Source organism: Oncorhynchus clarkii, chromosome 22, assembly GCF_045791955.1.
Source record: "Oncorhynchus clarkii lewisi isolate Uvic-CL-2024 chromosome 22, UVic_Ocla_1.0, whole genome shotgun sequence".
NCBI classification, from domain to species: Eukaryota; Metazoa; Chordata; class Actinopteri; order Salmoniformes; family Salmonidae; genus Oncorhynchus; species Oncorhynchus clarkii.
Genome location: NC_092168.1, coordinates 29,508,402 through 29,524,683, shown reverse-complemented (window position 1 = coordinate 29,524,683; position 16,282 = coordinate 29,508,402). Strand labels below are relative to the sequence as shown.

At 46.6% G+C, this 16,282-nt stretch overlaps 1 protein-coding gene across 3 annotated transcripts in view; it reads right to left on the bottom strand.

Annotated features, from left to right (window-relative positions):
• LOC139380745 (GRIP and coiled-coil domain-containing protein 2-like) overlaps window positions 1–15,790 on the bottom strand; it is a 24,407-nt gene extending 8,617 nt beyond the window's left edge. The window contains exons 1-20 of one of the 3 annotated variants that reach the window (XM_071123727.1): window positions 15,604–15,790; window positions 15,111–15,167; window positions 14,755–14,839; window positions 14,097–14,164; window positions 13,877–13,981; window positions 13,377–13,742; window positions 13,092–13,249; window positions 10,886–12,947; window positions 10,665–10,722; window positions 10,220–10,419; window positions 9,359–9,478; window positions 8,717–8,881; window positions 8,500–8,604; window positions 8,069–8,231; window positions 7,610–7,710; window positions 7,225–7,440; window positions 1,623–1,744; window positions 1,368–1,544; window positions 1,054–1,262; window positions 1–89 (exon numbers count right to left, since the gene is read on the bottom strand). The exon at window positions 1–89 is cut by the window's left edge and continues 118 nt beyond it. In XM_071123727.1, the coding sequence (XP_070979828.1) occupies window positions 1–89; window positions 1,054–1,262; window positions 1,368–1,544; window positions 1,623–1,744; window positions 7,225–7,440; window positions 7,610–7,710; window positions 8,069–8,231; window positions 8,500–8,604; window positions 8,717–8,881; window positions 9,359–9,478; window positions 10,220–10,419; window positions 10,665–10,722; window positions 10,886–12,947; window positions 13,092–13,249; window positions 13,377–13,742; window positions 13,877–13,981; window positions 14,097–14,164; window positions 14,755–14,839; window positions 15,111–15,167; window positions 15,604–15,609 (4,632 nt within the window). In that variant the 5' untranslated portion in view covers window positions 15,610–15,790. The remainder of the gene's footprint in view (window positions 90–1,053; window positions 1,263–1,367; window positions 1,545–1,622; window positions 1,745–7,224; window positions 7,441–7,609; window positions 7,711–8,068; window positions 8,232–8,499; window positions 8,605–8,716; window positions 8,882–9,358; window positions 9,479–10,219; window positions 10,420–10,664; window positions 10,723–10,885; window positions 12,948–13,091; window positions 13,250–13,376; window positions 13,743–13,876; window positions 13,982–14,096; window positions 14,165–14,754; window positions 14,840–15,110; window positions 15,168–15,603) is intronic. The other 2 variants (XM_071123729.1, XM_071123728.1) reach the window with 2 other exon arrangements.
• Window positions 15,791–16,282: the final 492 nt, after the last annotated feature.

The following is a 16,282-nucleotide window of genomic DNA, read 5'->3' as shown; positions in this document are numbered from 1 at the left end:
CTGTAGGTCACTGAGGCCCAGCCCCCCCATCGCCCCCTGGTCCACAGTCCGGCGGTCCACCACTGGCTTACGACTGGTCTGGACTGGAGCTGGACGGTGGAGAGAGAGTAAGACAACACATATCTAGTCGGGCAGAGTGCAACAATGTAATTCCCTACTTCACCTTGAGAGGGTGCTGTTGTGAAATCAAGAAGCATACAGGGCTTAGATAAGTTAATGAACTGAGGATGATAAAAATAACTGCTGAAAAAGAGCGGACTTCATATTGGTAGGTGTGTGTATCTGTGTGAGAGACAAGGGCGGGTGTCTGATGTCTGATTGATGGACAGAGAGAGTGAGAGACTTGTGGGTAGAACCACCTGCAGCCCGCCCTGCTCTTCACACCCTAGAGAACACCCACAGTGGTGGAGTCTCTCTGGAACCTCTTGACCTTAACTTGCACTTGAAGTTAACAATTTTCACTTCAAGATTCAATCAAATCTTAAACCGTTTAAGGTTCAGTGCAGATGAAGGAAGAGAGACAAGAAGCAGAAGTTCTATCTGATTATAAGAAGGGATCCAGCCTTGCTGTCTCCAGAAGTGCAACTGCGCCCAACTTTTGTGTTAGGGTGGCACTAACGACCAGGCTCTCCAGATGCCAGTGTGCTGGTGCTACCCAGAGGGGCGGGCAGAGCAGGGCTGGTTAAGGCTGGATGGGCTCTTTGTAGCCTTCACACTAACACCTGGCCAGGCTGAGATGAAGGAAGTCCCCTCTCACTCAGCTCTCTCTCCCATCTCTAAACAGCTGCACTACCACACTAGACGAGTAAGATGAAAAGGTAGAGAGATAGATGGAGTGTGTGTTTACACCGAGAGGCTCCAGAGGGCCCCTGTGTGGAAGGTGATATAAGGTCTATCAGCTCTGCTCTCTCATGCTCAACTCACAACCCCTCTCTCTACCCTTCCCCTGGTCTCCATCCCCTTCTCACTCACCCCCCTCCTCTCTTTGCCTCTCCAGAACCGCACTCTATTCTTTCCCACTCTCAACCCAATCCTCAGCCTCTCTGGTCTTACCGGTCTGGCTCTGCAATGTGAATAGTTGGTTCTCCAGCCGGGTCATCTGGTTCTGCAGGGTCTCTACTGTAGTTCTGTGTTCGTCCTGAAGGTGGCGGATCTGCTCCCGGAACCCTGAGCGTTGGGCGTCAGCCTGGGAGGTAAGTTGACCCACCGTCTGGGCAAGCTCTGTCCGCAGCGACATACTCTCTGCCTGGAGAGACAGGAGTCTGGAGGAAGATAAAGGAGAGATGGGAAACGTTAACCCACTGAGCTAAAGGCATGAGCTCTGGGAGCTAATACAAGTCTTCAGGCAAGGTTACTCCTCCACACACCGCTCTCTGAGTTCGGCCTCTTTAGTGACGGTCTCCTGCAGTATCTTGTTGTGTCGTTCCAGCAGTGTGTCGTGTTCCATCTGGAGCTGTTGGAACTCTGCAGTGCTCAATGCCAGACTCTGCTGACTGTCCTGCAGCTTGGCTTTATACTGGTCCACCATGGACTCCATCTGCTCTCTGTCACACACATTATCATCATATAACACACATCAAATGTCACCATATAACACACACAAACAGCATCTGTAGCTATACCTCTCCTGTTTGGTGGCGTGTCCGTCACTCTGGGCCGAACTCTTGTTCTTCTGCTGTTTGAGGACATTGTGAACTCTGACCTTATAGCTGTCAAACTCAGTAGTGACAAATGACAGCTCAGCCTGGAAACAGAATACACATCACACATTGATTGAAGTTGTAATTAATTAAAATGCTTAACAAACTGTTTGTAGGCAAACATATTACGTGCTACCGGTATCTCTATTTTCACACTGAAGTGTAATTAGGTGTGTTTCTGCAGATCAGCAGCTAGAAATATGACAGTGTATAGCAGGGGTAGGCAACTACATTCAGCATCGAGACAGTTTATGTCAGAGCAAATGGTCGAGGGCTGGAACATACAGTGCCAAAGTGGAATTATCTTTTTGCAAATGTTTATAAATTAATAACAAATGAAAAGCTGAAATGTCTTGAGTCAATAAGTATTCAAACCCTTTATTATGGCAAGTCTGAATAAATTCAGGAGTAGAAACTTGCTTAACAACACACAATAAGTTGCATGGACTCACTCTGTGTGCAATAATAGTGTTTAACATGATTTTTGAATGACTACCTCATCTGTGTACCCCACAAATACAGACAATTGTAAGGTCCCTCAATTGAGTACTGAATTTCAAACACAGGTTCAACCACAAAGACCAGGGAGGTTTTCCAATGCCTCACAAAGAAGGGCACCTATTTGTAGATAAGCAAACATTTAAAAAGCAGGCATCGAATATCTCTTTGAGGACGGTGAAGTTATTAATGACACTTTGGATGGCTTATCAACACACCCAATCACTAGAAAGATACAGGCGCCCTTCATCACTCAGTTGTTGGAGGAAGGAAACCGCTGAAGGATTTCACCATGAGGCCAATGGTGACTTAAAAACAGTTAGAGTTTAATGGCTGTGGCAGGAGAAAACTGATGATGGATCAACAACAACTCCACCATACTAACCTAATTGACAGAGTGAAAAAGAAGCCTGTTCAGAATAAAACATATATTCTAAAACATGCAACAAGGCACTAAAGTAATACTGAAAAAAATGTGGCAAAGCAATTCACTTTTTGTCCAGAATATAAAGTGTTGTGTTTGTGTTGGATTTGCCCCAAACACATTACAGAGTACCACTCTCCATTTTTTCAAGCAAAGTGGTGGCTCCATAATGTGATGGGTTTGCTTGTAATAGTAAGGACTGGGGAGTCTTTCAGGATAAAAAGAAACCAAATGGAGCTAAGCACAGGCAAAAACCTAGAGGAAAAAGGGGAGATGAATTCACCTTTCAGCAGGACAATAACCTAAAAACACAAGGCCAAGTCTACACTGGAGTTGCTTATCAAGAAGACAGTGAATCTTCCTCAGTGGCCGAGTTACAGCTGTGACTTAAATCTACATGAAAATCTTTGGAAAGTCCTAAAGATGGCTGTCTAATAATGATCAACAACCAATCTGACAGAGTTTGAATTATTTTGAAAATAATAAAATGGGCAAATGTTGCATAATCCAGGTGAGAACGCTTTTAGAGAATTACCCAGAAATACACAGCTGTAATCGCTGCCAAAGGTGCTTCTACAAAGTATTGACTCAGGGGAGTGAATACTTATGGAAATGAGATATTTCTGTATTTAATTGTCAATAAATTAACAAACGTGTCTAAAAACATGCTTTCACTTTAACATTACTGGGTTTTGTCTAGATAGGTGAGAGAAAAAACATTTCAACCATTTTGAATTCAGGCAACAAAATGTGGAATAAGTCAAGGGGTATAAATACTTTCTGTCGGCACTGTCATTATAATCTGAGTATCCTGGAAGGATATTGACCTCCTTCCGTCAGTAGAGGATACCTGGTTGTTCTTTAGAAGTGCTTTCCTCACCATCTTAAATAAGCATGCCCCGTTTAAAAAATTTAGAACCAGGAATAGACATAGCCATTGGTTCTCTCCAGACCGGACTGCCCTTGACCATCACAAAAACATCCTGTGGCGTTCTGCATTAGCATCGAATAGCCCCTACGATATGCAACTTTTCAGGGAAGTTAGGAAAGCAAAGGCTAGCTTTATCAAACAGAAATGTGCATCCTGTAGCACAAACTCCAAAAAGTTATGGGACACTAAAGTCCATGGAGAATAAGAGCACCTCCTCCCAGCTGCCCACCGCACTGAGGCTAGGAAACACTCACCACCGATAAATTCACTATAATTGAGAATTTCAATAAGCATTATTCTACGGCTGGCCATGCTTTCCATCTGTCTACCCCTCCCCCGGTCAACAGCCCTCCACCTCCCACAGCAACTTGCCCAAGCCTCCCCCATTTCTCCTTCACCCAAATCCAAACAGCTGATGTTCTGAAAGAGCGGCAAAATCGGGACCCCTGCAAATCAGCAGGTCTAGACAATCTGGACCCTCTCTTTCGAAAATTATCCGCCGCAATTGTTGCAACCCCTATTACTATTCTGTTCAACCTCTTTCGTATCGTCTGAGATCCCCAAAGATTGTTAAGCTGCCAAGGTCATCCCCCTCTTCAAAGGGGGAGACCCTCTAGACCCAAACTGCTACAGGCCTATATCTATCCTACCCTGCCTTTCTAAGGTCTTCGAAAGCCAAGTTAACACACAGATCATCGACCATTTTGAATCCCACCGTACCTTCTCCGCTATGCAATCTGGTTTCCGAGCTGGTCATGGGTGCTCCTCAGCCACACTCAAGGTCCTAAATGATATCATAACCACCATCGATAAAAGACAATACTGTGCAGCCGTATTCATCGACCTGGCCAAGGCTTTCGACTGTCAATCACCTCATTCTTATCGGCAGACTCAACAGCCTTGGTTTCTGAAATGACTGCCTCGGCTGGTTCACCAACTACTTCTCAGATAGAGTTCAGTGTGTCAAATCGGAGGGCCTGTTGTCCGGACCTCTGGCAGTCTCTATGGGGGTGCCACAGGGTTCAACTCTCGGCTGACTCTTTTCTCTGTATACATCAACGATGTCGCTCTTGCTGCTGGTGATTCTCTGATCCACTTCTACGCAGACGATACCATTCTGTATACATCTGGCCCTTCTTTGGACACTGTGCTAATAAACCTCCAAACAAGCTTCAATGCCATACAACACTCCTTCTGTAGCCTCCAACTGCTCTTAAATGCTAGTAAAATTAAATGCATGCTCTTCAACCGATCACTGCCCACACCCGCCCGCCCGACTAGCATCACTACTCTGGACGGTTCTGACTTAGAATATGTGGACAACTACAAATACCTAGGTGTCTGGTTAGACTGCAAACTCTCCTTCCAGACTCACATTAACCATCTCCAATCCAAAATTAAATCTAGAATCGGCTTCCCATTTCGCAACAAAGCAACCTTCACTCATGCTGCTAAACATACCCTCGTAAAACTGACTATCCTACCGATCCTTGACTTTGGCGATGTCATTTACAAAATAGCCTCCAACACTCTACTCAGCAAATTGGATGCATTCTATCACAGTGCCATCCGTTGTCACCAAAGCCCCTTATAGTACCCACCATTGCGACCTGTATGCTCTCGTTGGCTGGCCCTCGCTTCATATTCGTCGCCAAACCCACTGTCTCCAGGTCATCTATAAGCATTTGCTAGGTAAAGCCCCGCCTTATCTCAGCTCACTGGTCACCATAGCAGCACCCTCCCATAGCACGCGCTCCAGCAGGTATATTTCACTGGTCACCCCCAAAGCCAATTCCTCCTTTGGCTGCCTTTCCTTCCAGTTCTCTGCTGCCAATGACTGGAACGAATTGCAAAAATCACTGAAGCTGGAGACTCATATCTCGCTCACTAATTTTAAGCATCAGCTGTCAGAGCAGCTTACAGATAATTGCAGCTGTACATAGCCCATCTGTAAATAGCCCATCCAACTACCTCATCCCCATATTGTTATTTATTTTTTTGCTCCTTTACACCCCAGTATCTCTACTTGCACATTCATCTTCTGCACATCCATCACTCCAGTGTTTAATTGCTAAATTGTCATTATTTCGCCACTATGGCCTATTTATTGTCTTACCTCCCTAATCTTACCTCATTTGCACACACTGTATATAGACTTTTCTATTGTGTTATTGACTGTACGTTTGTTTATCTCATGTGTAACTCTGCTTTGTCTTGGCCAGGTCGCAGTTGTAAATGAGAACTTGTTCTCAACTGGCCTACCTGGTTAAATAAAGGTGAAAATAAAATAAAAATAATAAATGTGTACACTGCAAATTGACCACAACTAAGCCCAAAAAGAGATTGCATTCAAAAAAAATAAAAAATAAAATGTAATATCCTGATTACATTGAGACATGATCACGTCTCTTTGATAATTTTTTTTTTTGCTGAATTCCTGGTGATTTTACAGTCTTTCTTTTCTTCTGCAAACAAAACCCCCTCCCCAAAAAATTGGGCCCGCCTATTGCCAACCCCTGCTGTATAGTGTATGTGTGTGTGAGAGTGAATGATTATATATTGTAATGAATAGTACAGTGTTAGTGTGTAGGTCCCAGAGGTAGACAACCCAGCAGCACTTCCTCTACCGTGGAGCCAGACCGTACCATTCATTATCACCCACTAGACCCCAGGGTAATAATAATAAGATTTGGTTTCAACCATTTAGAAAAGCTGCACACTCAAACTCTACTGATGGGAAATCCATGAAGCTATTTCTACTGACTGAGCTGAGCTAAAAGAGGGTATGGAGCGGGAGAGAGGAGAGTGGGAGAGGGGTTGAGCTAGGTCCAGACAGGGGTGGAGAGAGGGAGAGTGGGAGAGGGGTTGAGCTAGGTCCAGACAGAGGTGGAAAGAGGGAGAGAGGAGAGTGGGAGAGGGGTTGAGCTAGGTCCAGACAGAGGTGGAGAGAGGGAGAGGAGAGTGGGAGAGGGGTTGAGCTAGGTCCAGATAGAGGTGGAGAGGAGAGTGGGGTTGAGCTAGGTCCAGACAGAGGTGGAGAGAGGAGAGTGGGAGAGGCGTTGAGCTAGGTCCAGACAGAGGTGGAGAGAGGGAGAGGGGTTGAGCTAGGTCCAGACAGAGGTGGAGAGAGGTTGAGCTAGGTCCAGACAGAGGTGGAGAGAGGGAGAGGGGTTGAGCTAGGTCCAGACAGAGGTGGAGAGAGGGAGAGAGGTTGAGCTAGGTCCAGACAGAGGTGGAGAGAGGAGAGGGGTTGAGCTAGGTCCAGACAGAGGTGGAGAGAGGGAGAGGGGTTGAGCTAGGTCCAGACAGAGGTGGAGAGAGGGAGAGAGGTTGAGCTAGGTCCAGAGAGAGGAGAGGGGTTGAGCTAGGTCCAGACAGAGGTGGAGAGAGGAGAGTGGGAGAGGGGTTGAGCTAGGTCCAGACAGAGGTGGAGAGAGGGCGAGAGGGAGAGGGGTTGAGCTAGGTCCAGACAGAGGTGGAGAGAGGAGAGTGGGAGAGGGGTTCAGTTAGGTCCAGACAGAGGTGGAGAGGAGAGCGAGGAAGATGGGGTTCAGGGTGGAAAGGGGGGGGAAGAGAGAGGTAGGAACGGAGAGAGAGGATGAGATGAAAGAGAGAAAAACCAAATGTGTGCATGTTCGTGTGTGCGTACGTGCGTTTGTATGCGGGTATACCTGGGCAGTGTTGAACTCCTGCTGTAGTGAGGTCAGTCGGTGTTGCAGGGTGCTGCTTGTTCTCTGCTGTTGTTCCGTCAGAGTCCTCAGCTGCTCATGCAGCCGGTGGCGCTCCCCAGACAGGTCACAGCACTGGATCTTACTGTTCTCTAGCTCCTGTTGGTGGGTCTCCAGTTCTCCCTTCAGAGAGGCCAGGGTCATCATCTGAGAGGCTTCCTGCACAAACACACACACACTACAATGTAAGTGTTTCTAAGGCAACACCAACTAGACTACTACAATGTATTAACATAACACTGCCAACACTCATTATAATACAGCAGTGACGTCACACACAGGGGAACGCAGTAAGAGGAACACAACACTGTGATCCCTGGAGTCTGACCTGTCGCTTGGCGTCCGCCAGATCTTTCTTGGTTTTCACCAGCAGCTGTTTCATCTTGGCGCTCTTGTCCTCCCCCTGGTCCAGCTGGGACTTCAGACCCTCTGGGGGATCACACAGGTTTCAGGAATTCAATAATACAGAAATGCATTGAAAGACATCATTTTAATGAATGAAACCCATTATAGAAACAAAGGATTTTGATCTACTGTGACCCGATTTAGTTCAGTTTTAATAGGTTAGTTGTAAGAGAACTATGTCAGTTGGGCGAATGGTAGGGATTGGTGTGATAACTGTCCTGTGTAGTTCAGTTGGTAGAGCATGGAAGCTCCGGGGTTGTGGGTTCGATTCCCACAGGGGACCAGTACAAAAAAATGTATTGAAATGTATACGTTCACTACTGTAAGTCACTCTGGATAAGAGCGTCTGCTAAATGACTCAAATGTAGAAATGTCTGCGTACCAATCTCCTGGTTGAGTGTGTCTTCTTTCTGAGTGTGTGTGTGTATCTGTGTTTTCAGCTCCTCCACACACACGTCCTTCTCTGACAGGTTGGTGTTGAGTTCTTTGACCAGGCGTTCATAGTCTGCCATCTCCATGTCCAACAACGAGCTCTGCTGGGCCTCCTGGACAAAAACACATTCACAACGGATACCCACTGCACCACAACATACACACACTGAATCATGTTTCTACACACATCTTAGTATGAGTAATGGGAAAGCAGCTTCCAGTGCTTGAGGGTAAAATGTTATTTTGACATCGTTCTAGAGTCAGCGTTGTTTTGTAGGACTAGAGGCAACACAACACACAACTCTCAGTGTCTCAGTGAGGGTTAGAAGGAAGGGCTTCACCAGCTCTTTATTTCAGTGGCCATGCTGTGTGTGTGTGTACCTTGCGTAGCTGCTCCAGCTCCCGTGCAGTCTGCTGAGACTGCTGCTTCTGTCTGCGGAGCTGAGCGGTCAACTCCTCTACCTCCTTCTGCAACGACGACAGCTCCTGGAGAGACAAACACAGTTAACACTGTGCACACACACACACACACACACACACACACACACACACACACACACACACACACACACACACACACACACACACACACACACACCTTTGTCTTTTGTTCCTTCAGTAGTCTCTCAGCCTGATGGTCTCTGTTCAGGGTGTCTGTCTGCCTGTGCAGCTCTGCTGTCTGTCCTTCCATCTGTCTCACCGTGCTCCTCAGCGTCTCCACTCCAGTCATCAGGTCCTCTCTCTCCGACCACAGCTGCTCATGCTGGACACACAGAACAACACACATTTAAGAAAACTTCACTCTCGAGTTCTTGACAATCCCCAGTCCCCTTGGCCATATAATCAGCCAGCAAGGGATATAGAATAGTCTTCAACATATCTAACAAAGACATCCAGGGAAGTCTCAGACACTTGACTGTCTGTACTTCCAGTCTGCATTGTCCCAGGTGAGCTGTCAGCTCATACAGCCATGACCAGCATGTTCCTCACTCAGTAGACACAACGCTACAACACCAGATGGAAGGAGACACCGGTTTATTTACATACCTCCTCCTGTTTTTCTAGTGAAGTAATGGAGGGTGAGAATCATTACAAGTGGAATGGAAATAATTCACAAATGGACAGTTTATATTTGTACTGAGGGGGAAATTGTCAGTCTAGTTGAGCATGCTGGAAGACTGAACATGGTTTGTTTGTGGGCCTGTGTGTGTGTGTGTGTGTGTGTGTGTGTGTGTGTTACCTGTTGTACGGCGGTGTTGAGTCGTTTGGTCAGCTCGGAGATCTGTTTCTCAGCTCCCTCCACCTTCTCTCTCTCCTTATCCAGCTGCTCTGTCTGTCTGTCGTAGTCCAACTGTAAGTTCTGTAAAACACACACAAATGTAATATTAAACACATTCATTATTGAGTAGGTATCGAGGCATTCAGTTTAATGCAGAATAACACATACTATATCAAGCTGCCTGTTCTACACAGTGACATCCATCCATTCAGGTCTGGGACAGAACTCTCATTAAACTGGGCAGAGTGATTTGATCTCTAATGGCTTACAAAGCCAAATCATAAAGACAACCGTCTGACCCCATTTAATGTGGCTGTTGTGCATTACTAACTGAAACAAACAGAAAGCTCCTTATTGAGCACACGCACTTAGCAATAGCAGCCCTGGCCAACAATCAAGGGAAAATGCCACTTCATTATTTGCATGAACAATCTCTTCAGATTTGTACCAACAGCTTATTAACAAGCAATTCACTATTGATGTCTGTGTTATTCCTTCCGTATGAGGTAGAGACTCAGTAAGGGGTCAGGGCTCGGTATCAGGGGTGATGTTTCCCCTACCAATACATAGGGGTCAGGGCTCGGTATCAGGGGTGATGTTTCCCCTACCAATACATAGGGGTCAGGGCTCGGTATCAGGGGTGATGTTTCCCTAACAATACATAGGGGTCAGGGCTCGGTATCAGGGGTGATGTTTCCCCTACCAATACATAGGGATCAGGGCTCGGTATCAGGGGTGATGTTTCCCTAACAATACATAGGGGTCAGGTGTTACAATACCAATACATAGGGGTCAGGGGTCAGTATCCGGGGTGAGTAGTACCTTGTATCCCTCTGCTCCATGAATGATGTCTTTCATTGAGCTGGTCACTTTCTCTCGCTCAGCCTTCAACACCTCCACTTCCTCCTTCAGAGACACAGCCTCTTTCCTGCTGGTGTCCAGCTCCTTCCTGGCTTTCACAGCCACCGCCTTGATCTTATTCATCCTCTTATCCTTCTCTTTGCTTTCCTTCTCCAGCAGGGCTGTGATGAAGGGATGGAATCAAAAGAGGGCACAGAGACATCATCACACATAGATCATTGGCAGTATCAGAATCCCCTAATGATTGGCACTTTGTATCTGTCATTCTTATATGAGCTTAATAAAATCACCTAGAAATAATAAAACAAGCATGACACTGTTAGTACTGCCCATCTGTGTTTACTGGTCATAGTATCCCAGTTCCCTGTTCTGGACCTCTCCATTACAGTAGTAATTAGGAACGTACCGATTTTCTCAGTGAACTCTATGGCTGTCTTCTCCTCTGAGACAGTGGAGGCTGTAGACTGGTGGGGGGAGAGACAGGGAGGTGGAGGGAGAGGAAAAGTCAGTCTGTAGAACTAATGAAAAATACCTCAGCAGTCACTGTAACAAACTATAGCTTGAGGCAAAAAAATAAATAAATTGTAATCCAGTAAACTTGAAGACACTGACAGAAGAAGCACTCACCTGCAGGACAGCCATCTCACTCTTCAGCTGGGATATGACTTTGTCTTTTTCTGTTAGCTGCTGTTGTAGCGCTCTCCTCTCCTCTTGTTTTTCCTTCTCCGCTCTCTCAGTCTCTCCTCCCACCTTCTGCTCCCTCTCTTTGTCTGCCAGTGTCTCTGTAGCGTTGCTGACCTGGGCCAATAATTCCTGATTCTCTGTTCTCATCTTCTCATTGGCAAGTTTCATCTCTACCAGGTCTCTCTGTAGAGCTTCAGTATCTCCCACCAGCTCCCCCAGATTACACTTCAGGAGGTTCCTCTCCTTTTCAAGCTCCTCTACACAAGCCTGCAGCTCCTCCACCTCCTCCCCTGGGCTCCCCTGCACCTCCCCTAGGCTGCTCTTCAGCAGGCTCCTCTCCTTCTCCAGCTCCTCTATACGAGCCTGTAGCTCCTCCACCTCCTCCCCTGGGCTCCCCTGCACCTCCCCTAGGCTGCTCTTCAGCAGGCTCCTCTCCTTCTCCAGCTCCTCTATACGAGCCTGTAGCTCCTCCACCTCCTCCCCTGGGCTCCCCTGCACCTCCCCTAGGCTGCTCTTCAGCAGGCTCCTCTCCTTCTCCAGCTCCTCTATACGAGCCTGTAGCTCCTCCACCTCCTCCCCTGGGCTCCCCTGCACCTCCCCTAGGCTGCTCTTCAGCAGGCTCCTCTCCTTCTCCAGCTCCTCTATACGAGCCTGTAGCTCAGCCACCCTTTCTCTTTGGCCTTGCCTCCCCTCCACCTCCCTCAGCCTCACCACCTCCATCTCTCTCTCCTGCAGTGCTGACAGTGTTTGGTCCCTCTCTGTGCTCACCACATTGAGTGAATCCTCCAACTCCTGAACAGCACTCTCCTTCATCTGTAGCTGAGAGAGGATCTCCCCATTCTGCCTGCTCAGATCCTCCACTGAAGCCTTTAGCTCGAGGGTTAACGCTGTCTGCTCCTCAAGAGAGGCCTTTAGCTCAGAGGCTAACACAGTCTTCTCCTCAAGAGAGGCCTTTAGCTCAGAGGCTAACACAGTCTTCTCCTCCAGAGAGGTCTTAAACTCGAGAGCTAATTCTGTCTTCTCCTCCAGAGATGTCTGCAGCTGCTCCTTCAGCCCCTCGGCTGCCTGTGTCTGCTCCAAGAAGCTCTCCAGCCTCTTCTCCAGGCCCTGGACCTCCTCCAATAGGCATTCTCTGTCTTCATTCAGCAGTCTCAACTTCTCTACCAGACTCTCTCTCTCCTCAGTTAGCCCTCTGACTCTCTCCTGTAGCTCCTGGATCGCTGACGCCCCCTGTTCCTTCATAGCTTCATATTGTCTGACGAAGTCCCCAGTCCTCTGACCTAGCTCAGTCTCCAGGCCTCTCAGGATGTCTCTGGTGTGTTCGCACTCAGCCACCGCCTGCCCCCTCTCTCTGGCTAGGTACTCACATTCATCCACTGCCTGGCACCTCTCTTTGGCTAGAGACTCACATTCACCCACCGCCTGGGTATTCTTTCTAGCTAAGGTCTCACACTGGGTCCTCAGCTCCTGAACCTCTAGGATCAGTCTCTGCTGTTCTTCCAGGGTCAAACTCTGGTGGTCTGTGTCAGGGAAAGGGCTGGAGGGGCTAGCAGAGCTGGCAGGCAGGTTGTACGCTGGTTCTCTCTGTGGCCCACTCTGCTGGAGCTGAGTAAGGGCTGGAACCTCCTGAAGGTCACACTTGGGAGTTGCCGGGCTCAGAGGGTCTCGGTAAGGGGTCATATTCAGGTCAGGGGTCGCACCCTCCCGGGTCATCAGCAACTCATCGATCTTAAATTCTAGCTCCTCCTTCTCTGTCTGAAACTCCTCCCTCATCCTCTCAAGCTCCGCCTCCAGTTGAGTCTTCACATTGCCCAAGAAGGTCAGTTCGTCTTGCAGCATTGTATTCTGGGATTGCAGGTCCTCCAAGGCGGATCGAAGCTGTCCAGTCTCCGTCTCTCCATCACTGGCATCAATCTGACTTAAACCAGACAGCTCCAACATCCTGGCAATTCCCGAGCTGCGGCCGCTAGGCTCCTCCTCTTCCTCCTGCACATCCTGCAAGAAACTGTCATAAGAAGAGGAAGAAAATTTGATTAATTAAGCACTTTTTAAAGTGACTCAAAGCATTTTAGTGTACAGTCTGTGACTCATCTCATGTCATCCAACACCAATATCTTGTCCAACACCAACGTATAGCAGTAGGACCCACCTGTCTTTGAGAGCGAGCTGCTCACTGAGCTCCTCTTGGAGGAGAAGCAGTCTCTCTCTCTCCATCTCAAAGTCCTCCTCCAGAGCTCTCAGCTCCTCTTCATGTTGCATGCTATGCTGGGCCAACTCTTCTCGTAGGTTCTCTACTTCTTGCTGGGCCTAAAATAAAAAGAAACACACAGTGTATTGCAACATTTAAACCAGAAGGTCTTTGTCAGCTATCGGCTTACAACCGTGTGAAGGTATTCATTTTGTGAAATGTTTCGGACACTGCTTTTGAACTAACCTCTGTCTGCGCCCTCTGGTGGTCCTCCTGCAGCACTGCAGCCTCCTGGGCACTTCGCTCCACCGCTGCAGCTAGCTCCATCTGCAGACTCAAGATCTGCGACTCCAGGCTGTGACTAACAGCTTCTACACTGTCGTTTGTATCTTCCTTTTCTCTTTCCCTATGCTTTTCTTTCTCTCTTTCGCTCTCTTTCTCTCTGCCACTCTCGTCTTTCTCTCTCAGAAGCCTCTGAAAGAATTCGACTTCTTCTTTATGTTTGGCCTGGGATACGTGCATGGTCTTCTCAAAAGTGGCCATCTTTTCCTGGTGGTCTTCCTTGGCCTGGTTCAACTCTCCCTGCAGGGTGGCCAGTTTTCTTACTGCATCCTGGCCATATTCAACAGAAAACATCAAGTTAGAACTGGAACAAAAGGATAAACACCATGCAGCTCTCCAGGACTAGGGTAGGTGACCACTGGTCTGGCCTACACAGACAGATAACATGGTCTACTACAGTTCACCTGTTCCCACTGCTTGACCTTCTCATTCTCCTTCCGCAGCAACACTGCACTCTGCTGGGTCTCAGCCTTCTCCAGCAGCAAGGCACTCATCCTCTCAGTCAGCTCCTGGGAGAACAGATTACCACAGAATAGAATGGAAGACACATGACTTACAAACCCTCCCAAAGCACTTCAGCAGCAGCATATTCATTTTCTCATGTAACAATTTCAGACCACCAACCTGTATTATGGAGTCGTCTGAATTGCCTGTTGGCTGAGACTTGAGGGTGTCAACTTCCTTCTCCAAATCTGAAAAAAATATTGGGAAGTAGAAAGGACAAAAAAATATTAAAAAGGAAATCCTACTACTGTAGTGATATTATAAACGATCACAACATTGAATAGTAAACCAATGGTTGACCCTTTTTACTTTTGCACTGTCTCCATGCCCACTCACAGGACTCTACACACACTGACACTCCAACTCACAAATAACATGCACACACATTTATACTGACTCTATACACACACATACAATCATAATTTACACTGCTGCTACTGTTTATCATACATCCTGATGCCTAGTCCTCTTACCCCTATACATATCTACCTCTATCACTCCAGTATCCCTGCACATTGTAACTATGGTATTGGAACAGACCCTGTATATAGCTTCTTACTTTCTCCTGTTCTTCTTATTTCTCTTTCTCGTGTGTTTTTGTTCTACTTTGTGTTATTTTTAGTGCTACATTGATATTGATTATGAAATTGTTGGGTTTAGAGCTGGTAAGAAAGGCATTTCACTGGGTTTAGAGCTGGTAAGAAAGGCATTTCACTGTACTTGTGCACGTCAAATTACACCTTGAATCTAAACAGTGAATGACAGGTGCATCATGTACCTGCACATTTGGACTTCATCTTCTGGATGGCAGCCATCTGCTTCTTGGCAAACTTGATGAGGTCATCCTTGGACAACGTGTCCAACTTCATAGAGGTAACAGTAAGACAAAGGTAACACACAGTGAGACAGAGGTACCAAACAGTGAGACATAGAACGCATTATTTTAGGGTCTCAGTACTAGTCTTTTGATATTATAAAGTTGTCAAAAGTATGAGCACCAAGGCCAATCAATTCATGTATACATCATTGATACAGAAAGTGTACATGACATTTCAAAATACTGTAAGACTGGTAAAGGAAGAATGGGGTGGTGGTGGAAAGGATAGTATTTCTGAGAACTCGAGAGTGCTGCACCTTTGATTTTGCTGCACCTGGAGGTGGTGAGGCCACAGACTCCGGGACAGTGTCCTGCTGTTGTGGAAAACAAACAATTACATAAAACAGGATATACCGCTATGACGCACACACACCAATCTCACATTTACAGCCTAGGCAAACACTACAAAAGCGATGAGTAGGCATAACGTAGCTAATCTCATCTAGATAGCCATCTTTGCCTTTGGTGATACCGAAGCATGTGAATACTTCTACATAAGGAAACAGTTGGATAGCTGTCCATGGCTAACATTGCCCTTATAGCTAGCTAGACCAGTAACTTGGCCAAGGTCTAACTATCATTTCATGTTAGCAGTTGTGTAGTATCGCATATTATTTTAAATGGCGATTTAGTTGTCATTACTATTATGTTAGCTAGCTAGCTACACTAACGTTAGCTAAACCTGCTACTAGCCAGTCAGACGAGCTAACAACAATCACTTAACGTTACATGTCGTTGGACCAAACTTACCTCCATCCTGATCGAAGCAATGTAACTAGCCAATCGTTAACGGAATCGGTAGTCTGTGTAGCTGAATATCTGCTATAGGTTACTGAATGGTACGATTTGAAAACTAAAGCATTTCACTATTTTGATGTCCAACACTAAGCTTCAATTCATTTCCGACTTCGTCAAACAACGTACGTACGTACGTCACAGCGAACGTAATCGATAGTGCCTGCCAGACTTCAGATTGTATAACAGTGAAAACGGCATATTTTTGTTGTTTCAAAGTAACATTAATTATTTATACACTGCACTAGGAATTTCCAGGTGAACAAAAGAGAAGAGCAGTCGCAGATAGTCAATTATAAGTCAATGAGGTTCATTACAAGAGGCAACCTCCAACACAGAAGCAGAGAAAATGTTTAGCTGGTTTTGTTTCTTCTTCTGTGGGCTTTCTGGCGGACTATAACACAGAAAGGTGTATTGCCACCATCAACTGGAATTCATTGAAATCAAAACAAGGTAAAAAAGAAAAGAAAATCCATACGTGAAATTAACTTATTCCACCCAAATAAAAATAACTCCCAATTCTCCATATCTCCCTTCTCAGGTTCTAGGGCCTGAGAGGGTGGTACGGCTTGTGATAATATTCCATGTAACTCCTTGGCCGCTTCCACAATAATTTCTGCCTTCCTGGACCTTC